Genomic DNA, 24,482 nt, shown 5'->3' with positions numbered 1-24,482 from the left:
GATAAGGTTACAAAATCCCAGCACTTCTATAAAACATTTTCCCTGGAGGAAAGTTAGAAAGCCGTCATGGAAGAATTCCAGTGACTGTAGTACGGGGAGTCCCTGGTTAAGAACGCCCAGTTTGAGGACGATCCATAGTTAAGAACGGAGCCTACTGTAGCAAAATTCGAGCTAAATACACAAAGGTTTGAGTTCATTAGACAATGCTACTTATACAGCATTATACAATAATACTGTTCTGGCTTACATACAAATTCGACTTAAAGACAGACCTTGGGAATGGAACTCGTCCTTAAACTGGGCACTGCCTGTATTTCAAGATTCATTGACAGAATTCACATTCAATCTCTTTCGCATCTCTTTCTCTAGTCGCCCTCATGGATGGACTGATAATAAGGGACTGCTTCTGGGTGGGGAGGTTAATTTCCACCTGCCCCTGGTAACAGAAGTGGTGTCACATTGTTTTCCTCTGCCTGTCTGCGAACAAATTCTCACAAGCAAGCTACAAGAACGACCCAACTTTTGAAGGTAAACATGCTCAGGCTATGCTATGCAAGTTAAGGTTAGATTTCTAATATGGAAATTACCTTTCAAGCCACCACACAGTGGCTTGCATTCTGCCAACTACAAGAGACGTGCGGTGTACTAACTCAGGATGGCCTTGAAAAAGGAAGAAAAAATATATATACTGTATAAACACACCAACAAGGAAGACCAAAACTGTTGTAATCCTCAGCTTTCCAACTTGCCAATCTAAGGTTGCCAACTCCATCTGAAACCAGTGCTGAAGAACGCTTCTCCCTACCCAGTAAATTTGAACTCACTTATGTACATGAACATATACATACGTGTGCATGTGAAGGTCCTAGAAGCTGCACAAAGGGGGGAGGGAGGAAGGAAGGAAGGAAGGAAGGAAGGAAGGAAGGAAGGAAGGAAGGAAGGAAGGAAGGAAGGAAGGAAGGAAGGAAGGAAAGGAGTTTGATGGGAGAGGGAGGGAGGGAAGGAGTTTGATGGGAGAGGGAGGGAGGGAGGGAGGGAGGAAGGAGGGAAGGAAGGAAGGAAGGAGTGAGTGAGGCCAGGACCAATATCTATGTTGGATTAGGAACAATTATATTAATTGCCTATAATTGTTACCTCGTTTACAAAATTAATGAATCCTGCATCTGAATATACCCAACCATTCTTTCATGTAAACAAACCACCGTTGGGGGCGATGGGCGGCATACAAATTTAATAAGTAAGTAAGTAAGTAAATAGAAAGGGTTAAATTCACCAGGCAAACAAGTCCTCCAGAACAGCAGCTCATCTTCAAACAATTTCCAACTCAGCAGCCATTTGTACTTCTTACTTATTCCCTAAGGCAGTGTTTCTCAACCTTGGCAGCTTGAAGGCGTGTGGACTTCAGCTCCCAGAATTCCCCAGCCAGTATGGCTGGCTGGGGAATTCTGGGAGTTGAAGTCCACACGCCTTCAAGCTGCCAAGGTTGAGAAACACTGGTCTAAACAATGTCTGGCAGGGTCATCCGCTGGGGAAATCTAATTAAGAGGAGGGTTGAAATTAAGCTAAATCCGGAGTTTGTAAACAGGGCTCTTGCTTTCCGAGATGCCCAATGAGACAGGCAGGGAAATGTCAGGTGCAGAATAGGAACGCAGGTCGCAGAACTGAAGCAGCAGAAAGGTTCAGCATGAGGCAGAAAGAAAACGCCCCCCACGCGAGGGTTTCCGTAGTGTAGCGGTTATCACGTTCGCCTCACACGCGAAAGGTCCCCGGTTCAATCCCGGGCGGAAACATTTTGCACCTGTCCACTTTCTGCACGACGGTGACAATCCGAAACTGCGCCGTGTTGAGGGCGTCGGCATTCCTTTCCCCCCCTTTTTCCATTCCTGGGTCGCCTTCCCTGAGTCCGCTCCGCTCTGGGCGTGGGGCAAAGCGCTCTTAGGAAGAAGGGCCTGGGTGCAGAGCAGCTCCCCCATCAAGAAGGGTTTTGCATGGGAATCCGGCCGAGGGAGGGTGCGCTGGTGCCCCTGTGGCTTTGCAGGTACGAACCGGGGGAGTAAAGGGTGGGAAGGGGGTGGAAGTGGGGAGGCGCGAGATTCCGCGCCTGCAGAGGGAAAACAATGGGATTAAAAGAGCACGTAAACGAGGGGCTGATGGCGTTTGGGGACGGAAGCAAAGTTGGCCTAAGTCTGATGATAACAAGAAAAGGTCTGCGTTGGCCGGGAATCGAACCCGGGTCAACTGCTTGGAAGGCAGCTATGCTAACCACTATACCACCAACGCCTCTCTGGCTTCCGTCTTTTGCTCTGGTCCTATTCAAACCATCCCTAACTTAGGCCATACCATGTCACAACCATGGCAGGAATACGTTTTCTCCCTTTAACCGCCGCTCATACGAAAGATGAAAAAAATGCTCCGCAGGGAACAAGAGAGAAACGGCTATCTGAGGGGGTTGATCCATTTTCCCTTCCTGGGAGGCAAAATCGCCCCCCTTTTTCAGGAAATGGTTCCTCCCGCCTCAGGTGCCAGGCTCCGCCCCAAGGGTACCTTGGCAACGCCGGCCCGCTACCATGGCAACGTCGCCCAACGCCGCCATTCCCCTCCTTCGGGGAATCGTTCCTTCCAAAGCGGACTAAACTTTTATTTTATTTTCGTTTTACACAAAACTTGAATGTCCTATATAGGTTTACTGTCTGTAATACTCAGGAGTTACTGTGACACAAACATACTATATAATTCGCATTCGTGTTTTTATTTCCTTGCACCATTCCTCTTTTCCAACCTTTCTCTCTCAGCCACACTACCTCCCCCCAAATTTCACCGAATGGTTCCTTCCAAATGTCCTCCAAGGCCCCCCCCTTCAGTATGGTCATTCTCCTCCCTCAAGCGACAAACGGGGATTCCCGCGCCTTTTGTTCACTCTCGCGAGATGCCGGCGCCGACTTTCAACCTGTACCCCTCTCGCGAGAATGGCAGGAATCCTTCCCCTCAGGGCCCCGGTCCTTCTCGCGAGATGACGAACCAACCAGGGAGGCTGAGCCCACTTCCGCTTCCGGGCGAAAGGTCGCGGTGGGAGGCTCGGAGAGGCCGGCGGTTTCCCTTCCCCCCTCCCCCGTTTCCGGGAGCTCCTGAGTCCACAGGAAGGGAAATGGAGCGGGAGTGAAACCGCCGCGGGACCTCCCGACCCCTCCCTCCCCCCTTTCCCCACAGCGGAGAAGCCTCGGCCTGGGGAAGGCCGGCAAGCCACGTAGTGAGTGCGGGGCTGGCGGGAGGGGGGCTTCCAGGGAAGGCCCCGCCCTTGGGGCGCTGCGTGAGGAGAGGGTTCTCCTGGCCACGCCCTGAGGGAGCTGGAGCGGGGGGGGCTGCTCGGCCACGCCCATTAGCCGGCCGCCCTTGAGGCGGGCGAGGGGCTCCCAACGGCCAGTCCTCCGACAGCGCCGGCCGCGCCTCAGCTCGCGCAGGGTGGGCGGGGCGTCTGGCCCCGCCCATGCTAGGGGAGAGGCCACGCCATCTTGCGGCCGCCCTCCAGGGAGGGCGGCCACGCCCCTCGGACCCCGGCTCACGTGACGCGGGCCCCGGGGGTCGAGGCCGGGGGAGCTTGGCGGCGCCCTGGGCTCGAGGGGGCGATGGGGAGCTGCGGAGTGGAGCTGGCCTGGGACTGCCCTCGCCTCACCGGGACCGCATCTGCAGCGTGGAGGAGGGGTAGCGTGGGATTCGGGCGCCCGTTCATTCACGGCTTCTCCTGGCTGTCGAGCCGGGCTTCTCAACCTTGGCAGCTTTCAGAGGGGTGGACTGCAACTCCCAGGATTCCGCAGCCAGCCGGGGAATCCTGGGAGTTGCAGTCCACCCCTCTGAAAGCTGCCAAGGTTGAGAAGCCCGGCTCGAGAGCCAGCCTTTGGCTCTCAGTCCAGCGTGGGCGCCTCAGGGAGGTGCTCTGAAGGGAAGGGGGAGAAAAGGCAAGGCGCCCTGGAATGAAAACATGCGTTTTTCCGTGCAGGCTGGCTCTGGGTGCTCGCTCGCTACCATTAGAACCCGAAGCTCTTTGGCGTCCTGAAACTTTGCTTGCCCCCCACTTTACTGGCTGGATTTCCACAAGATGCACATAAATCCGGGAGGGTTGTGGCTCAGCGTGCGGTAGAAACCTGGCTGTGATCTCAGTGTGTTGTAGGAATCCATAGAAGAGGAGATCTGTAGCTCAGGGTCAAAGTGTGGAGTTCTTGGTGCTCGTTTAGTTACCCAACCAGGTACAGTAATACCTTCACCAAGCACCAAGAACTTCACAGTTGCATGTGTCAGGCTGCCGTCACATGAAGCAACGGTATAGTCGTTTATTTTTAGGATCGTAGCTTGTGATGTGAACACAGCAATTATATTGTATTAACCTGGGCTTGACGTGGCGTGTGAATCCAGGCCACAGGGTGAGTTTGGCGAATTAGGGTGGGAGTTGTTTCTGCAGTGTTGGAAGAGCCCCTTGATTACAGTAGGCCTTGTATGGCTAAATTTGTATTAAACGTGTATTAAGCAGGAATGGAAAACATCAGGCCAAGTTTTGCTTTGGTAGATGTATGTTGATGTAACAGGCCTGGGATTCCTGATTCATGTCAGTTATAAAAGTTATAAGCTTTGGCCCTACCTACAATGCTGCAGCCTCGACGTGCAATTTGGGATGAGATCCTCTTGCCTCTTTTTTGATTTAGGAGCTGGATAATTATGGGAGAGCACTTTTGCTTTATCCCAAGAAAATTAGAAAATGTTAGATCTTCTAATAGGCATTTCAGAATGGGGGTTTCCCTCCTGAAGAAGCATCTACAGACTGTTCAGTTTCATTCTTATGATTGCTAGCAGAGTCCACAGTTACACACAGAAACTCTCCAGTTCAGTCCTTGGTGCTGCCCTGTAATGCTGGGGGGAAAATGCTTGCTGAAATTTTGGAAATCTGGGATACAGAAGCCTTTATGGGCCAAGGGCTGTCTTTCAGGGTATGCTAGGGTGGGACAGGACCCAAACCTAAAATCGTTTTAAATTAATCACATGCACTTTATGGGATTACTTGCCATTTTCCCTTTAGTATTGCATTGAAATTATAATGGGGGGGGGGGTGGATATTACTTAAGGCTTGCGGGGGGTATGAGTTGGGCTCTCCTGATGTAAGTTATGTATGGAAGTTTCCAGCAGAATGAAAGTTCCCAGCGTTCCCTGACTAAGGCCTTCTACTGTGCCAAGAAGTTATTTTGGCTTAGGTTTTGTGGGTGAAGTAAAACGCCTTTTAGCCGAACCATTTAAGCAGTCATCTCTCTTATGCTCTGTTTTTCTTTTCCCTGATCTAGTTTCTTATCCTGTCTAAGGCTCGCTTAGCAGTTGATGCAGAAAATAAAGAGGGCTCGGCTGGAAAACGAAAGTGCGGGAAGTTGGAGAAGGTAACTTTCGTAAGCGCCATGTTTTGTTTTTGATGAAACAAGAATTGTCAACTCATGCAACGTAAGAACAGACAGCTATAGCTTATAGCGGTTGTTAAATATTACTTGTCATAATATTTACTTCTGGTCTTGGATGGAAAAAGACAGGGTTTTGCTCTCAAATTAGACAGCTCACTAAATATTTGTGCAGATAATTTTGTAGCCCTGGTGTTTTGAGAGTGGGTGCTTTCCCTCCCCTCACTTTTTTTTTTTTTTTTACTTCTTCCAGAATTTTCAGGGTTTATTTTACTAATGGTGGGAAAAGCACATCAAAGATTTAGACCAGAGGTTAGCAGTGCTAACAGTTATTCACGCCCTGGTCACCTTCAGAGCGGATTACTGTAATGTACAGTACATGGGGATGCCCTTGAAGAGCATCCAGAAGCTTCAACTGGTGCAGAGTGCAGCTGTGCAGGTGATTAGGCGTGCCCCTAGGATGACACACCTTATGCCTCTGCTCCGCAAGCAGCATTGGCTACTAGTTTGCTTTCGGGTGCAATTCAGGTGCTGGTTTTATTTATTTTATTTATTTATTTAGTAGACTTGTCCCCGTCCATCTCCCCACAATGGGGGGACTCTGGGCGGTTTACATCAAATTAAAACCATAAATACATAATTAAAAGTTATAAAAAGAGAACCACACTTACACAGATAGAAAAAAGATAAAAAATCCAAGAGGCCGATGGAGGCCACACCAGGCCACTAAGGGGCTAGCCAACCCCATTTCTGACAACCTCCCTCCCCGCGCCCAGGCCAGGTGGCAGAGCCAAGTCTTCAAATCCCTCCGAAAGGCTGGGAGTGAGGGGGCCTGTCTCATCTCTGGGGGCAAGATGTTCCAAAGGGCGGGGGCTACAGCAGAGAAGGCCCGCCTTCTGGACCCCGCTAATCGGAGTTCTTTTGCTGAGGGGGTCCGGAGCATGCCCTCTCTGTGAGATCGGGTGGGACGGGTTTTGACCTTTGAAGCCCTACATGGTATGAGGCTGGGGTATTTGAGGGACCGCCTCTTCCCAGTTACATCTCCCTGTCCCATCAGGTCCAGCAGGAGGGGTATGTTGCGAGTTCCATCTGATGGGACCCAGGAGACATGTCTTTTCTGCTGTGGCTCCCGCCCTTTGGAACATCATTCCCCCCAAGGTGAGGTTAGCCCCATCGCTGCTAGCCTTCCGGAAAGCCTGGTTTTTCCAGTAACCTTGGGGAATTGCATAGGGAGCCTGTGAGACCGCTGCATTGTGTTTAGGAGGTTGTTATTCTCCCGCAATCTTGGTTTTTATTTATGTTTAATTGTTTTTAATGGTTGTTATATTGTCACATTTCGTGAGCTGAGCAGCTATATAAATTTGCTAAATAAATAAATAAATGCATTGCCCATAGGGGCCAAGATAACTGTAGAGCCTCAACAATAAGTACAATTTCAAACATTCAAAAATGTTTAAAAAGCCCTAACATTTTTACAAGTACCACTGTGAGTTTGGTGATTTTGTGAGATTCTGGGCATTTTACATAATTTTATTTAAACTTGTTTTAACTTCCTCACCACTGGCCTGAAAAGTCTGATTCCTAATGTGGATGGTAGACAGATGATTGAGTTTTTCTTTTTTTAAATGCCCCTTTTTTCCTCTTCTGCCTCGCATATATACGGAGCTCATTGAGGCATTTGTTTTTTCATTAAGGCAAATGGAATTGGAGCCGTAAAGTGCTGGGCTTAGCATGGAGAAAGTGGGCAAAGAGATCCTTGTCTCATCTTCTTTTGAATTCTTGAATTCAGGATAAAATTTTCAGTTCAGTGGCTGAAAATCCTCTTTTATGTAAAGTGGACAGTTCACTAAAAAAACTCATTGCTGTGAGACGTTGCCCTGTACTTTAGCATGGAACAGTATGGCCAGACTTACTAGCTGTATTAGTGTGCCACTGAATTTTAATTGCTGGAGAACATGGAAAAGACAATGCTATTGTATTCATGTCCTGTGTTTAGCCTTCTCCAGGGCACCTAGCTGACATCTTTAAAAAAACAGCACACTGTCCTAGATCCAGCAACAGCGGGTCTTTGGTTTTTCTGCTGTAGAATATCCAATTAAAGATCAGATTTATTAACCTTCTAGTCCTTTCCTTTAGAGTATTAGTTTTCCTCATGGCAGATGCTCTCCAACTGGTATTCCGTATAATGGCTGAGTACATGCCACAGGCTTAATCCGGCTGCTGATTTAACCCCTCTTCTACACTTTCCCAATGCGTTGAACCAGAATGGGCTAAGCTACAAAAAACAAACTAAGGTTACAACTAATCACACTTGGCTTGTTGTGCGAATGTAGCTGGTGGGTTCCCTCATCACCATCTCGGAAGGAAAATGTTTAGACTTCACAGGTATATTTCCTTCTTTGCTCTGCAAAAGAATGAGATTGCATATGATCCTAGAAACCAGGAGACGGTGAGTTCTAGCCCTCCCTTAGGCGTGAAGCTGGCTGGATGACTCTGGGCCAGTCCCCCTCTCTCAGCCCAACCCACCTCCCAAGGTTGTTGTGGGGAAAATAGGCAGGAGTATTAGGTGTGTTCGCTGCCTTGAGTTGATCAAAATACATATAAAAAAGGCAGGATAAAAATATAATAATAATAGTTACTATGTTTCTTATCTAGCCCTTCCTTCACTTGGGTCTCAACCCAAGACAAAAACATATACACGCTTAGACTGTTGCCTGATCTCTGTGTTGCCCTGCTAAATGCTTGCTTTTCCGTCCCCCATAGTCAGCTACCCAGGTGGCAGGATGACTTAGCGTGTGTATGTGTGGTGGGGTTTGGCTGTGAAAATGAGGCAGGTAGGGAAGGCAGTTAATCAGCAGAAGTTAGATCATTGTATGGCTCTCCCTTAAATTGACCTTTAAAAGGTTAATCTACTTAGCCTTAAAATAAGAGAGGATTTCATCCATAGTAGCTCTTTTCCTTTGCTTTTTAATATGGGTTTCCTTGCCTGAGTGGCTGTTCCTCATCATTACAGGCTGCGCAGTCCAAACTTCAAGTTCTGACTTTTGCAAATTTGGGCCCATTTTTTTAACGTGGACATTTTGTTAAAAAAATCCAACGGAACAAAAACTCTTGTCTTATTTATTTCTTTATTGATCATTAAATTTACATGCCGCCCATCTCTCCCAGAGGGTGACTCTGGGCAGCTTACAATTAGAAACCAAGACAATAAAAACAATAAAAACATAAATATCCCCCAATTAAAATCACACATAACACTTGTCTTCATATTCAGACATTTCTTAGAGGGCTGTTAAGGCATTTTAAAAAATGCTATTTATTAAGTCTTGGAGGTGTTGTACTCCAGAGTTACCCTGCAAGCTGGCATTCCCTGGAATCGGGGGGGGGGGGGACTTTCAGCAGAATTTTATAGCTCCCTGTGACCATTACTTTGAGTTGAGGATTTGAGTTTATTTTTTTTAAGTCAACTTCAAGGGGGCAACTTGGGCACATGTCCCTCCCCTGATGCTGATTTCATTTTATTGTGGGTAGGATGTTCTTGTTTTGATTTGGTTCCATCAGAGTTGGGTGGCTGTCGCATCCCTTGGTATACATGTGCGCAAATAATGGAAAATTCCCCTTGGTTTCCTTTTCTTTGGCCTTGAGACAGAGATGCATGCCATGGTGTTTGAACACAAGACACGCCTGGCCTTGAAGACAATGTCACGGGTTGGCTGGGAAGGTGCAGAAGGTTGCATCAGAATTTGTTTGGATTTTTCTCAGCGGAGAGATTTGGCAGATCAGAGATCGGTGTCGCACAGTTGCTTGGGAAGATGACTAAAGAACATTACCTGCCTGTTGCTTATACGAAGGCTTGAGATTTTTCTTTTCTTTTTCCAAGCAGTCTGCAAGATGTCTTGGTGTCTTCTCAGCCACCTTTACCCTTGGTGGGCAATTTGTATAGCTTTCCTTACCCAACTTGGAAAGTACTTTTTCTATCTTCTGTACGTTCCCCAGTATTGTTTTGGGTGTTCTGGAAAAGTCAGGGTTTGGGGGGTTGGCTGTGGGCACTGCCTCAGACCCGTCTCCACTCTGAGGAGTTCTGCCAAGTGCATCCGCTTTCTTCAGGCTGTTGCCTTCAGGCAGTTTGGCTACAGATGCAGACACCTGATGTGAGATGGGCATGTTGACAAGGGGTGATGTGTAAGTTAGAGCCCCAGCTCTGGAGGTCAACAGCTTGGAGAAGACTGGTGTGCAGTGTGGCTGAGAGTAGGTAAGCATGCCTTGTTCTGTAACCTCAGTATACTGTTGTCCCGTTTCAGCAATCAGCATGAGTCGGGTCAGCAAAAATGGTTGCATGCTTCTGGTCAGGACTGGTGGCGTTACGGTGGAGGAAAGCACGGTATTTTCCGAAGCCTTTTTACTTTAGCATTTAATATTTTAAATCGGAGGGATTTGAAGACCTGGCTCTGCCATCTGGCCTGGGGCGGGGAGGGAGGATATCAGAAATGGGGTTGGCTGGCCCCTTAGCGGCCTGGTGTGGCCTCTACTGGCCTCTTGGATTTTTTAGCCTTTTTATCTTTGTAAGTTTGGTTTTTATAACTTTTAATTATGTATTTCTGATTTTAGTTTGTTGTAAGCCACCCAGAGTCCCCCGTTGTGGGGAGATGGGCGGGGACAAGTCTATTAGATAAATAAATAAATAAATGTAGTGTGTACTTACCTTTGTGGAGCACAAGATTTGCGTTTCCCCACCACGACCAGGACCTTTAAGGCTTTAGCTTGGTTGAGTAGGGTTATTTATTTATTTATTTTTAAATCTTAGGCTGCTGTTGTTTTCATTCTGGTTAATTTTTCACGTTTTCTTTTTTTAGTTTTATGCAGTGATTAACTGGGTAAAGTAGTTCGCAGTGGGTAGTAAAATGCAACCATTGTTAATGCACTTGTCGCACTTGTGACCTGAAGGAGTGATTTGAAGTCTCTTTCTTCTTAGGGATCGGTTTTGATTTTTAAGGGCTAGTCTTGCAGAATTGTGGTTTTTTTCAGTTGTGCAGCTGATGATGTGGGAATATCTGTTCCTTTAGAACTCTGCAGTTGGTGTTGATACAGTTTAGGTCACTGTTTCTCAACCTTGGCAGCCTGAAGATGTGTGGACTTCAACAACTCCCAGAATTCCCCAGCCAGCAAGGCTGGCTGGGGAATTCTGGGAATTGAAGTCCACACATCTTCAAGTTGCCAAGGTTGAGAAACCCTGGTTTAGCTATATTGGGGAGTGAGTGGTAGGCTGTCTCAGTAAAATGATCAGCTGTTTTCTGGACTGCCTCAGAGAGGGATTCACAAGTTGGACAATTGCTTGCTATGAAAAATAAGAAAATAAGAAAATCAGTAGTGGGTGCTATTTTGGTTCCTTGTGTGCTGGTTGTCCATCTGGAGGTCTTTGACGAATCAGATGAAAGAATATGACCAGCATGAGTGGTACAGCCTAATAATATGTTGATAACCCTAATGGGCTCAAAATTCAAAAAGAGCTGGTAGCCCCAGCACCCTTTCTTTGACACTTACCTTTGCTTAGTGTCCTGGGCTCGTTCTGAATTTGCTTGCCACTTCACCAAAGATAGCAGCCACATCATGTTATTAAAATGCACAAGTAGCTGTGAGCGCAAGAGAGTTTGGAGAGAATTTGGCCGGCTTTTTGGGGCCTGGAGGCCTATAACTCCTCCCATCTGTGACACTAGAGGAGATGCCCTAATATACTTCCCTTTAAAAGCAGGCGCTAAAAGGTCAAGGTGGAAGATCTGCCAGTTTTATCTGAGGTGCCAGGTTTAGTCTATGGCATTTCCACTTGGTGGAATTGTCCTTCCCCAGAGGTAGGGGGGTAGTGCCAACTCTCTTTGTCTTCTGAAAGCCTTCTGAAGAAGTCCTGTTTCATCGTGGCTTTGGCCTGATCTGACTGAGGAAGCTGTGAAAGGGTGGGTTTTTAATAGATGTATTTTGTTAGCCTGGTTAATGTTATTTCACTGTTTGCCATCCAAAGTCCATTGGGACAGGAGCAGATTAAAAATGCCATTAACTACATGTCCAGTTAGGACTGAAAAACACTCTTGTCTGGAACCTTGTATTGCTGCACGAACAGGCAGTGCTGATTAACATGGATCAGCAAGAGCCAAGCTTGGTACAAGGAACCTTCCACTAATCGCTCGGTTCAGTGATTCAGTGGAGCCGAGCCTCCTCTTGCTTTGAAGTGCAGATTTGCACCCCGCCTTTGTATAATCCCTCCATACATGTCCTTATTAAACTGAGCTCTGCCCTCTGATACACCAGGTTTCTCTGTTCAGGGCTGCTACCTAGACACGGAAAAGTGTGTTGAATTGTTGGGTTCTTCCTTGTATTGCCAGTTTGGTGCAGTCCAAGAGAAGCAGCACCATTCTGCCCTAACTCCAGAAAAGGCCGACTCTTTTGTTCCTCTCTTGTCCTTCCTGCCCTCTCCATTTTTCCCCTCTTTTTCTCCTAGTTCCTTGACCAGTTCCGGGGGAAGGCTAAAGATGACGGCGGTTGATGCTCTGTCAGATAGCACTGAAGCAGTAGAGATGGAGGACGCATCCACTTCCCAGTTCCAGGTGGAGAAACACTCGTGGGAGGGGTTGCGTGACATCATTCATGGCAGCCGGAAGTACACGGGGATGATCGTGAATAAGGCACCCCATGATTTCCAATTTGTCCGTAAAACGGAAGAGTCGAGCCCTCATTCCCATCGGCTATATTACCTAGGTACGACTTTACTTTGGTTTGCAGCTTTTAGAAGGTAACCAAGAAGGTTTCAGAATTACAAACCAGCTTTGGACAGAAATTGGTTGCAGGGAGGAGAGTCAACTTCTTACCTTACAATTTTCTCCTTTTTCTTCCTTCCCTCTACCCATCATTTTTTTCACTGATATGTACACTGCCTACATGTGGCTCTTCTCCTGTTTCAGAAACCATCCAGTGCTTTAAGACCATGCTGACAGCTAGCCTACTCTGGGCCTGTTAAGCTGCCAGCTACAAACTCTTTTTGGTTTGTTTGTTTTCAGCATGTAAATTGGATGCTTGTACTTGGGAACATAAAGTCTCTCATCAGCAGTCTACTAATGTTGATTGTGCATTGAGGGTATATCTTGCCAGGGTTTAAGAACATAGCAGTCTGGCATTCTGTTTCTCATACAGGTAGTCCTCGGCTTACGTCGATTCGTTCAGCAGCCATTCAAAGTTACGGCAGCGCTGAAAAAATTGACGTACGACTGATCCTCTAAGTTCTGGCACTCAAGCACCCAGATTGCGACCATGTCACAGGGAGCCATGGTCACGTGATCACCATTTGTGAACTTCCCTGCTGGCTTCCCACAAGCAAAGTCAACAAAGAAGCTGGTAGAGAAGGTCGCAAGTCGCTTCCATTTTTTCTCCTGCCTGCGGCCTGTGCTGGCTCTCCCAGGCCCTCCCTCACCCCCCTCGTGGCTCCTTACCTGGGATTCCTGCCTCTTCCTGCTTAACGACCTGTGCGTCTTCGGGTTATGACTGCAACCGAAACTGCCTGGATTGCTGTTGCTAAACAATGCAGTCCTGTAATGTTGCGCTTTACGACCACATTGCTTCCCAGCCCAATTGCCATCGTAACCCAAGGACTACCTGAAATAGCCAGTGAAGTATTTACGATATGTGATACTATGCACATCACATTTGATCTTAGTCAAAAGGCTGAGAAATGGTGCATGTTTTGTCATGACCTGAGGGGCGTTGATGATCACGTAATGCACTGTTTCTCAACTTCAGCTACTTTAAGATATGTGGACTTCAACTCCCAGAATTTTCCAGTCAACATTAGATCTAATGGATCTCGTGGATACAGAGCTGCTTCAGAATCATACTCAAGGAACGCTCATCCACAGTTTCTTATTAGACTGAAGTGAGGGAGTGAGCCGGTGCTATGAGGTTCAGTCCTGGATCCAGTAATTGTAGTAAGGACTTGGATGGAGAAGTGGAAAGAATACTTATGACATTAGCCAATGATATAAAATGGGGTGGAACAGTTAATACCCTAGAAGACAGAAATAAAATTCAGAACAATCAAGTATGCAGTTACAGGCTGCCTTGGCCATAGTACTTGTGAAAAAACTTTGCAGGTACTACTGTTTGATTCCGAGAAGCAAAGATGCTCTGGGAGCTGGACATTCAGTCTTAGGAGGGGAGATTGAGGAGACTGGGAATCTTCAGCCTTCAGAAGACCAAGGAAGAGCGTAGCAATCTTCAGATCCCTGAAAGGCGAGCATTCCAGTAATTTCTGAGTCTAGGACACAGAATAATACCGTTCCTAGCCTCGGCAGCTTTAAGATTGCGGTCTTCAGCTCCCAGCATTCTCGATACCATAATATAATAGGACTTTTATATTGTATTTTAATGAATGTTATCTCTGCTTTAAACCACCGAGAGTCGTTTCAACGAGATGGGTGGTTACAAATTTGATAAATAAAATAGTAATAATTTATTAAATTTATATGCTGCCTGACTCCCAGCTAATCTGGGTGGTTTACAAAGTGTTTAAAACATTAAAAAACAGCAAAAGGCAACAATGAAGAGTAGAGATAGCAAGAATGACAAAATTAGATGGGAACAAAGAAAAACAGCCCATGCGATCTAAAGGGGGCTTTAGTCACCCTGTCCAAAGCCCTGGGCAAGGAGCCTGGGCTTCGAGGCCCTTGGAAACAACAGTAGGTGGGGGCTGTTGGAATCTTGGAGGAACCTCATTCCAGAGGACAGATGCTGCTACAGAGAAAGTGCGCTTCTGGGGTCCCAATAGATGGCATCGCTTAATCAAAGGAACTCTGAGCACGCTAAACCTGCCGTATCCAAATAATGATAATTTTATCCTTTGTCCAAAAAGGAAGTAAGAGAGGAACCACCATGGAGGAGGCCCTGCTCCCACAAATAGCCCTTCCCACCCATTTTGTTGTGCAACCGCTCCTTAGGGCATAGCAAAAATAGCACAGAATGGCCATGTTGCTTTTGCCAGACTTGCAGAAAGAAAATGGAAAAGGCTGCAGAGATAAAGCATTCCAAATCTGTTGTCTGATTTTGCTACATAAGGGGATCGGTGTCTAAAAAAACGTTCTAAGGAGTTTAATTGCAAAAATAGCTTAACAAGGAAGGGGGGTACAATTTGTGCCTACCTGCCAGATCTTATTTTTAGGCAGAGCTTGTTAATATTTAGAATTATTCAATTAACAAAAATATTTATTTTTATTTATTTATTAAATTTTCAACCACCCATCTCCCCCCAATGGGGGAACTCTATTTAGACAACTTACAGATTGTGTCCCTACTTGGTCAACAGCATTTTTAAAAAATAATACAAGGTTCAAACATCTTGCAAGGAAGATTACAAAGAGTCCAAGAGCGGCTTGCTTTTGATCCATGCGTTTAAATAAAAGGCTTCTTTCTGTCTGTCTAACCTTCCTCAATAGGAATGCCATATGGAAGCAGGGAGAATTCTCTTCTGTACTCAGAGATTCCCAAAAAGGTACGGAAAGAAGCCCTACTGCTCTTGTCATGGAAACAAATGCTGGATCATTTCCAGGTGAGAATGTCTGGGAGCGCGGCACTGTGGTGTTTCAGCCAAATCAGGAATTAGATACAGGTAGTCCTCGCTTAATGACCACAACTGGGATTGGCAACTCCGTCGCTGAGTGATGCAGTTGTTAAGACATCACGTGACCACAACAGACTTACAGTGTCACTTTTCCCTGTGGTCATTAAGCGAGACATCACCTGACCACAACTTGCAATTTCACCGCCGGCTTCTCCATTGACTCTGATTGTCGGAAGCTGGCTGGGAAGTGTGCAAATGGCGATCATGTAACCACGGAACACTGCGATGGTCATAAACACCCACCAGTTGCGAAGCACCTGAATCTCGATCACATGACCATGGGGACACTGTGATGGTAGTAAGTGTGAGCATCAGTCGTAAAGTTACTTTTCTAATGCTGTCGTAACTTTGAACAGTCGCTAAACAGGGCAGTCATTAAGCGAGGACTACCTGCATTGTCCTTTATTTAAAGGGAGATGCATTTATCTCTTGGGCCACTCTAAATTCACACCAGCGCTCTGTTCTTTCCTCCCTCTGCCTCTTTAACTCTCCCCCAGGCGACTCCACACCATGGGATGTATTCCAGGGAAGAAGAGCTGCTAAGGGAACGCAAGCGCCTGGGTGTTTTTGGGATCACCTCCTACGACTTCCACCGGGAGAGCGGCCTCTTCCTCTTCCAGGCCAGCAACAGCCTCTTCTATTGTCGGGATGGAGGGAAAAATGGGTTTATGGTGAGTTTGTCCAGGAGCTGTGGGGCTGGTTTTGCTTCATTGCAACCCTCGTGTGAGGGACGCTTTTTCGTCCTCTGTGATCAAAGTTGGGGTTGTGCCAGGAATAAGTAGGAATATGTTCTCCATGAAAGAAAGAAAAAGGTTGGGGCTCTTAAAGATCTGTGCTGGGACCGGAGCTTTTGGACTCCTTGGTCAGTCATCTTGCCTTGGGATAAGAGTGGGGCTGCTCAAGTTTGGGGGTGATACTAAAGTATTCGGGGGGTGGGAGCGGAAAATCAAATGCAGTTGTGAAGAGCTCTAGAAAGATCTCTTTAAACTGGGTCAGTGGTCAATCAAATGTCAATACAGTTCAATTTAAGTAGGTGTCAAGCCATGCATGTAAGAGCAAAAATACATCACACAGCAAACATTGTAAGTGGAGAGCTGTGTTAGTGTACAGTAGCGAAAAATCAAGAGGATTTAGCAGCTTTTCTGATGAGCAATTTTTTATTAAAAGGCATGAGTTTTCATGAGCTTTCAATAGAATGGGTTAGTTGCTACATCCACATCTGGAATGCTGTGTGTAGCCACACTTGAAAAAAAGATGTAATATAGCTGGAAAAATGCAGAATGGGGCAATCAAAGTGATCAAGAGGCTTGAACGCCTTCCCTAGAAAAAAAAGGAATGGGGGTGGAGGGATAAGAATCTAAGGAACTCTGCAGATACTTAAAGTTCAGGGAGTTTTTCTCCTTCTGCCAAAAGACAGAGAGATGGAGAACTCCCTTTCTCACTTCTCACCCTGTGCATAATTCACAAACCGGTCCTTTATTCGCCCACAGGTCTCTCCCATGAAGCCACTGGAAATCCAGACGCAGTGTTCAGGGCCCAGGATGGACCCCAAAATCTGCTCAGCTGACCCTTCCTTCTTCTCATTCATCAACAACAACGACCTATGGGTGGCGAACATTGAGACGGGGGAAGAGCGGCGCCTGACCTACTGCCAGAAAGGTAGGTTGCCAAGGCCTTGGCTTGGATGTCCCCTTGCACAAAAGACAAAGCTGCTCTGGTTTCGGTCAGTTGGTGCATGGATGCACAAAACAATTCGCACGGGATGGCTCTAGGATGTCTGTTTTTTTGCGCTTTTCTGGGGATGATTTTATTTATTTAGAAAATGTGTATGGCCATCCATCTTAAATGCCTAACTCTGAGTGGCTAACAACAGAAACCATATAAAATATAATATAACAAAAGTATAGTTAAAAATAATTCGGTGCAAGAGGAAACCGAGGCACTGTATAACAAGCTTGCAAGATAGACACATCTCGATTGGGCCCCTCTGACACCCAGGCTGTAAGATCTGGGGGAAAAGCCAAGTCTTAACAACCTTTGGGAAGGCCAAGAGGATCGGGGCCCTCCAGATCTCAGGGGAGGCTGTTCCAGAGGGCAGGTGCCGTAAGAGAGAAGGCACATCTCCTCAGTCCTGCAAGGTGGTGCTGTTGGTTAGGGGGCATCTGGAGCTAGCCCAGCTTTTTGGCCTGGTAGAACTGTTGACCATGCCCTTCCAAAAATACATGACCTCCCCCCCCCCCCCCATGCTTGAATTGGCTTACTTTGAGGAACAAAAGTCAGAATGTTCTAGCAATAGATTGCCCCAGAGTGAAAGATTTTGTCTGTCTCTTCCTGTACAAGGTGGGCCAATCCCCACTTGGCTCACATGCTTCCCCTTTGCCAGGAATTCTCAAGGCCTGTTCAGAGCTGTAGTGGTTCCTCATTACATTACATGTGTCAGAGGGAAAGCAGCTAGGCAGTGGAAAGGAGGCCTAGAGGTGGTGATGGGAAAGGCACTGGAGTTGGAGTTCACTAATTTACTTGCTTTTCTATCAAATACATTTATAAGGCTGCCCATCTGATCAGTGGGGCTATAAAATGATAAGGGCCTTGGGCTTAAATTCTCTAAAAGGAGAAAATACAAGCGCAAGGTTTTTTTAAGGAGCAATGTGGGTTAAGACAGTCTGTTCACATTCAGCCCTCCAAAAAAAGGTAGATTTGGGTTCTTCCCCCCTTTAGGGGTACTCTTGAGATCTTCACCTGACCTGTAGGTGTTGTACCTATGCCATCATGGCTAATGGTCAAAATGAACCCGGGTTTCTATTCCAACTGAGATATTCTGCAGAGCAGCTGATCTGTATGCAAAAAGTGGAATTCCAAGTCCCTCTCTCTGAAAGCCAAGCGGATGGGAATCTTGGGATGAGAAACAGCAGTACAACATGACATTCGTGACAAGTTTGATCGCACGTTCTTATGATTCTGAGATACAGCTTGATGCTTTGACCCATTCTTTCTCATGGTTCCTATAATCTCTGGCTAAATAGTCTCTTTTGGACCTGATATCAGAAGTCTGTCTTAATGGAAAAGCAACTCTTTGCCTGCACGCCTGCAGCACCTCTGCGTAGGTCTGGGAAAGTCTCCAGCCTGAAGCCCCATAGGATCACTGCTGGATAGCGTAGACCAGCCTCTGGGTGTCCTCTAGAGCAGGGTTCCTCAACCTTGGCGACTTGAAGATGTGTGGACTTCAGTTCCCAGAATTCCCCAGCCAGCCATGCTGGCTATATGGCTGAATGTATGGACTTCAGTTCCCAGCTTTCTTAGGACTGGACCTGCTGGCTGGGGAATTCTGGGAGACAAAGTCCACATATCTGAACTTCAGGTGGGAGCAGCTACTGAGACGGTCCTGAGAGAGAGGGCGGAACAGCCAAACTTACTTGACGGCCAATATAAAGCAACCATACTGGGCAGTTTGGCGTAGTCAGTTGAGGGTTTTAGGGCGCTCGATATAAGGAGCCTCACAAAAAATTATTCTGCTTGTCTCAGGTTTATCCAGTGTGCTAGATGACCCCAAGTCAGCCGGTGTGGCTACTTTTGTCATTCAAGAAGAATTTGATCGGTTTACAGGGTACTGGTGGTGTCCCACTTCTTGCCAAGAAGGTAAGTATTCCAAGTGCTTGGCACTGGATTGCGGATGGTGAAAATGTCTTGGAAAACTGAACGGTTCTGTTTGAAAATGGATATAATAATGCTGGGAAGAGTGCAGATGGCAATCAAAGTGACTGAGGGCTCAAATGTTATGAGAAAAGTTAGAACATTTGAGACTCTTGATTGGAAAAAAGGGACTGAGAGAGGCATAAAATGAGGCTGGACAGGGAGAAAGTTTCTCCCTCTCTTCAAACACTAGAGCCAAGGGCCTTCCTGTGAAGCGGATCAGAAGGAGATTTAGGAGAGATACAGGAAACGCTTCTTCACACGGCGCATCAGTGACCTGTAAAATTGATGGCCACAAGACCACTAATGTGGGAACCTAAAAGACCATTGGATAAATTTATGGAGGATATGTCTGTCAAGCTCTGTCAGTCTTGAAGTTTCAGTGTAACCCTTGGGTTGGTACACTGGTTGCAGGGGAATAAAATGAGAGAGGGGAATCTCTCACTGCTTGCTAGCATCTCACAGGCCCCTCCTTGGCCATTGTCAGAAACAGAGTCCTGGATGATGGTCTCTTCCTGTAGGACTATTCTTAGATTCTTAGTTACTTTGTATGTTATCTTTTTGACATTCTTATGAAGCTCTTCATATAGTCCATCATGAACGGGTGGCTTTAAAAGGGGGTTTGATAGCACAGCTCTGTGGAACCTTCAGTTTTCTCTTTGGGCCTCCACATATCAAATCTAGCAAAGTCTTTCTTTTGTTTTGTGGAATTCATTGCCACGAGACACGGTGGTGGCTGGTCTATATCAGGAGCCTCCTTCCTCACCCTGAGAGGGCTTGCTTACCGTCCAGTGCTCTTGAGAAAAGGGCGTGTGCCCTGGAAGACAATTGTGGTTCCCATGTTATGGAACATGCTACCCTCAGAGATGCTCCTGCCATTCCAAAGGCATTGAAGACACTCTTTTCCAGCAGATATTCAGTCGTTAATTCAGTGGTGAGAGGGCAGCCATTTAGGGTTCTTTGATGGTATTTTAATTGTGTGTGTGGTGGTGGTGGAATTACAGTTTGGGCATGTTTTGAATTTTTGTTGAATTTTTTTGTTCTGTAATCTACCCAGAGTTAGCTTGTTTTGCTTAAAAATAAACTTGGATGGAGTCCTTGAGGTTCTCTGAGCTTGGTCAGAGAACCCCAAGGACTCTACAGTTCAACCCTGAGCTACATATATTCTCTTCTATTGAAACTTGGATGGCTTTCAAAGAGGGTTGTGTACAATCATGGAGGCTTATTAGTCTTGAAGACTGTATTTATTTCTGGGTGGAGGACAGCAGGTCTGCAAATACCAATTGCAGAGGAACAACAGCGAGGGGGGGGGGATGTCTCCATCTCCCGCTTATGAGCATCCCAGAGGGATCTGGTTGGCCAGCAGGAAGAAACCGAATGCTGGTCCAAGAGAGATCTAAAGTTATTCTTAGGTTCTGATGCCTATAAATAAATTTGAAAGGTGCAATTAAAGAACCAGCAGGTGCAGCCAGCCCATGCCAGTTTTCAGAGAATTAAGAGCCCTTTATGGCACTTAACCCCCAAGATTTGCAGCCCAGGTGACCTTGTGGGGGGAATTGCCTTAGGAGCAACCTTCCTACTTGCCTGCTTTCCATTTAGGACCTGAAGGCTGGAAGACACTGCGAATTCTGTACGAGGAAGTGGATGAGTCAGAGGTGGAGGTGATTCACGTCCCTTCTCCAGCCCTCGAAGAACGGAAAACAGACACATACCGATATCCCAGAACAGGTCAGTGGGGAATGACAGAAGGAGAAGGAAGTTAGTTCAGAAAATCATCTCTTCTTCTGTGTCAAGGAGGGTTGATTCTGTTTCTTTTTGTTTTTTTTTTAAATTGATACAGAAATATAATACAGGTATTAGTAAGTGGACAAAGGAATTGCCACAATTGTACAGTTAATCCTCAGTATATCATAGATGAGAAATTAACCATATAAAACAGAGCAATTCTGATTTTTTACTGGTTCTGGTTCTGTTTGAACCAAGAGTGATGTCCATTCCATTTCCACCTTAATTTTATCTTATTCCCAACACCCAAAATGTGTAGCTGAAAGATAATGTCAAGGCTGGGGTAGCATGGTGTATGAGCCTAGACAGTTCGGTGTAGTCAGCTAACCATGACTTTTCCACAGTGGGAGGTGGTACCCCTGCAAAGCACTGTGAGGAGGTAGCATGCAATACAAACACCACTTTGCGCACCAGGGCTTGTCAGTAGAATTGGATTACCTACTTAGGTGCCACTTGTCAGGGGCAAAGAAGTTAACCTAGGTGAGCAGAACTGATTTTTTCTTGATGAAAAAAAATCAATGCAGATGTTAAAACTTCAGATCACTCTATTTTGCGTTTCTTTACCCTCCATTTCAGGCAGCAAAAATCCCAAGATCTCACTGAAGCTGGCAGAGTTTCAAACTGACAGCCAAGGGAAGGTATGTCTTGCCCTTTTTGTTCCTTTATGGAGGCTTTGATTTTTATACTTTGCCAAAGACCCTGCTTGCCTTCCCCAGCAAACTCTTAAATGGCTCAGACCATAAAAACAGTGAACAGGACAAAGCAGATCCAATATCCTGCATCTAACAGCACATTTTGCCCAGGGCATTGCTTGAGCAGAAGAAGGAGTTAACAAAAAGTTAGCTGCAAAAGTAAAACAGCATTTTTGTGTGTGTGTGTGCGCGCGTGCATGTGCGCACCTTCAAGTCAGTTTTTGACTCCTGGTGACTGCCTGGACAAGTCCCTGCAGTTTTCTTGGCAAGGTTTTTCAGAGTGGTTTGCCATTGCCTCCTTTCTAGGGCTGAGAGAGAGGGACTGGCCCAAGGTCCCCCAGCTGGCTTCATTTCAAAAGTGGCACTAGAACTCACGGTCTCCCAGTTTCTGGCCTAATGCCTTAACCGCTACACCAGACTGGCTCAAAACAACATTTAGAGAGAGAGAAAAAAACAGAGTATGCAAGTGTAGCAAGGGTTAGGAAGGAGGAAAGGGGGGTAACTATCACTAGCACCCATGCCTGCCTCCCAGACCCCTTCCTGGGATCCCCGCATCCTCTTCCTGAGTTCCAGGGTGTCTTTGTGTGACTTACCTGGGTGGTGAAATAGTTCCACCCAGACAGATGGTTACGCTCCCATTGCCTGTTCTTGAATGGGGCAATACTCCCTCACTTTGAATGAATGGAGAAAGCATGTATCTTCTTACTGGGGAGGAGGGCACACTTCCAAACAAGGCCTTGGACTTCAGCCTCCAATCATTTATATTTTTTGAATGTGCCCCCCAGATACATGTGAGACCCAGCACGCCAGTTTCCCATTTCATTTTCTAAAGGAATCATAGAATCATAGGGTTGGAAGGGACCTTGGAGGTCTTCTTATCCAACTCCCTGCCCAAGGCAAGAGTCCTCATACCATGATACAGGTAGTCCTCGCTTAACAACCATTCATTTAGCAGCTGTTGTAACTTCAAACAGTTGCTAAACAAATGGTAAGCGAGGACTACCTGTATAAGGAGTATTCCTCATGGTATTCTCCTCATGCAAGGAGGAGAAGTTAAATAAAGTTGGATAGGAGCCGTGTGTCAGAACACTGGAGGAGCAATGAGGCTGGAAATGAACAAACCAGTTACAAGACTCTCAGAGCTTTCATTAACAAGATTTATTATGAAGGATGCTTTGCATGACAACATAAGAATCCCAGCCAGTAGTTTGCTTTCAAATGTGAGCCTTTTATATATGCAATCAGAAGCATTTGTCTTTAGCTTTCTTTCTTGTTAAGTTAAGTCTATAGAAGCTACTAAACTCAGGTACAAAGGTCCATTTTGTTTCTGCTTTGGGGGCACTTTTTTGGCAGAGAGATGTGTAAATTGTGTTGCATCGATCACGTTCTCCAATTATATTTTCAACCCCCCCCCCCAAATATTTGCAGATTGTGCATGCCCGGGACAAGGAACTGGTGCACCCCTTTGCTACAATGTTCCCCAACGTGGAGTACGTTGCACGAGCTGGTTGGACCCGAGATGGCAAGTAGTACGTATCTATGTGGATGAGTCAGAGGCAGAGCCAGCCACCTTATCCCAGGCTAGAGTGTTTGCCCATTTTGACCAATATTCATGAAGTCATGGCTTCCTGGCATCCCTGGCTGCTCCCTCCTGCCCCAGTGCTGATAAGATACGCGTTAGACTGAACTGGGCACATCCTGAATGGGTCTGGCGATAATCCATTCAGCCCAGCTTCACCTCCTGTAATTGGCAGCATTTCTCCAGGCCTCCGGCAGAGAAGGGCCTTTTTTATTCCCTGCTTCTGTTGATTCCTTTTCACCAGAGATGCTTAGGGTCATCTCCGGCACTCTACGGAGTGCCCCATCAGCAATGAATTCTTGGAGAATGAAGCTCTTGGATGGCTGCGGTGGGGGTTAGAAACAGCCTCCATTTCGAGGAACAGGATGCCCGCAAATGCCACCTTCGGAGAATGATTGGGAGCGATTTGTGCCGCTGTGCCCTGACTTTGGATTCTCAGAAAGATTTGGTGAATTTGTTGGCCTCGTCATTGTTGAGCTTCCAGAGGTCCCTTAAGACCTGGTTATGCCAGCAGGCCTGGAGACCCCAGGGGCAGGGGAATTAGTGAGGTGGCTCCCTTATTTTTAACATCCTTTTATTCTCTGTTCTGTTTTGATTTTTTATATTTTTAATGCGTTTATTGATTGTTTTTAGCTTTGTTGTATGCCACGCAGAGTTGCCTGTGGTGAGATGAGCAGCTGTATAAATTGATTTAATAAATAAATTAGAGGAGTCAGGTGTTGGACTGACTGGAGTCACCTTAAGATTGATGTCAGGGCTCTTAATTCAAGGCTGCTCTGAGCAGTGGACGGCAGGAAGCCTCATATTCTCAAACCATCCGTCTTTGGAATATCAGATGCTAGTGACTAAAGACAGGAAAAGTTGAAATGAAAAAAAAAAGAGAGAAAAGTTGTGCCCAAGGGGTTTCAGAACTAAATTCAGGGTTCGGTTTACTGCACTACTCTCCAGTGCTTCTAGGATTCAATGTGCGGTTGCTCCAACTTGCTTTCCTGCTCTTAACCTTTGTTTTCCTTCCCTGATTCTTGTTGCCTCTCCCACTTCAATGCAGTGCTTGGGCCATGTTCCTAGACAGACCTCAGCAGCAACTCCAACTCATCCTTTTCCCTCCCGCGCTCTTCATCCCAGTCCCAGAAAACGAGGAACAGCGCCTGGAATTTGCCAAAGCTGTGCCCGAGAACGTCCATCCATTCGTCATCTATGAAGAAGTCACCAGTGTCTGGATCAACGTAAGCCGGGCTCAGATTAAGCCTTTTCTCACTCCCCCCCCCCATTTGGAATGCTTCCCCTTCTTCCTGTGGCTTGAGAAGACTACAGGATTGAAGAGGCAAGGGCCTTTAGAAGCAGCATTCTTATTCTGAATCTGGAAAGTCCAAGACTCAACCCTTGGTATCTCTACTGGAAAAGGAGAAGAGAGAGAGAGTCAGTGGAGGAGAACGGCCGTTTGGTGCCCAAGTTCCACAGCCACATCCTGGGGAGCGCTAGTAGTCAGATTGAGGAACGGAGCATGGCTGGGCCAGTTGTGGTGCTATCCGTCCTCGTGATTGGAGTTGAGACTAAGTTGAATGGAGCATCAGTGTTCCCCTCGAAAAGCTCTACGTTTAGGCTTCATTGTCTCCCAGCAGACGCTTGAGAAGAAACTTCTCTGGGAGCCA

General features: G+C 46.5%; 1 protein-coding gene and 2 non-coding genes across 7 annotated transcripts in view; 2 read left to right on the top strand and 1 right to left on the bottom strand.

Annotated features, from left to right (window-relative positions):
* The first annotated feature begins 1,717 nt into the window (after positions 1 to 1,717).
* Positions 1,718 to 1,790, top strand: TRNAV-CAC (transfer RNA valine (anticodon CAC)). The gene has a single exon. It is a non-coding gene; the product is annotated as a tRNA-Val (tRNA).
* A 418-nt stretch (positions 1,791 to 2,208) lies between these two features.
* Positions 2,209 to 2,280, bottom strand: TRNAG-UCC (transfer RNA glycine (anticodon UCC)). The gene has a single exon. It is a non-coding gene; the product is annotated as a tRNA-Gly (tRNA).
* An 805-nt stretch (positions 2,281 to 3,085) lies between these two features.
* DPP9 (dipeptidyl peptidase 9) overlaps positions 3,086 to 24,482 on the top strand; it is a 53,919-nt gene continuing 32,522 nt past the window's right edge. Inside the window, exons 1-11 of one of the 5 annotated variants that reach the window (XM_088149331.1) lie at positions 3,090 to 3,247; positions 5,325 to 5,414; positions 11,920 to 12,176; positions 14,900 to 15,012; positions 15,582 to 15,755; positions 16,575 to 16,743; positions 18,607 to 18,720; positions 20,374 to 20,502; positions 21,136 to 21,197; positions 22,680 to 22,780; positions 23,879 to 24,056. In XM_088149331.1, coding sequence (XP_088005457.1) covers positions 5,359 to 5,414; positions 11,920 to 12,176; positions 14,900 to 15,012; positions 15,582 to 15,755; positions 16,575 to 16,743; positions 18,607 to 18,720; positions 20,374 to 20,502; positions 21,136 to 21,197; positions 22,680 to 22,780; positions 23,879 to 24,056 — 1,353 coding nt within the window. In that variant the 5' untranslated portion in view covers positions 3,090 to 3,247; positions 5,325 to 5,358. Of the gene's footprint in view, positions 3,248 to 3,542; positions 3,700 to 3,845; positions 5,415 to 11,919; positions 12,177 to 14,899; positions 15,013 to 15,581; positions 15,756 to 16,574; positions 16,744 to 18,606; positions 18,721 to 20,373; positions 20,503 to 21,135; positions 21,198 to 22,679; positions 22,782 to 23,878; positions 24,057 to 24,482 lie in introns of those variants that run through there. The other 4 variants (XM_088149333.1, XM_088149334.1, XM_088149335.1 and 1 more) reach the window with 4 other exon arrangements.

Source organism: Python bivittatus, unplaced genomic scaffold, assembly GCF_059951505.1.
Source record: "Python bivittatus isolate LINGU-HERP-01145 unplaced genomic scaffold, Pbiv_v1 ctg000580_np1212, whole genome shotgun sequence".
Lineage (NCBI taxonomy): Eukaryota > Metazoa > Chordata > Lepidosauria > Squamata > Pythonidae > Python > Python bivittatus.
Note: the sequence above shows the minus strand (reverse complement) of the source record. Positions and strands in the feature narration are given on the sequence as shown.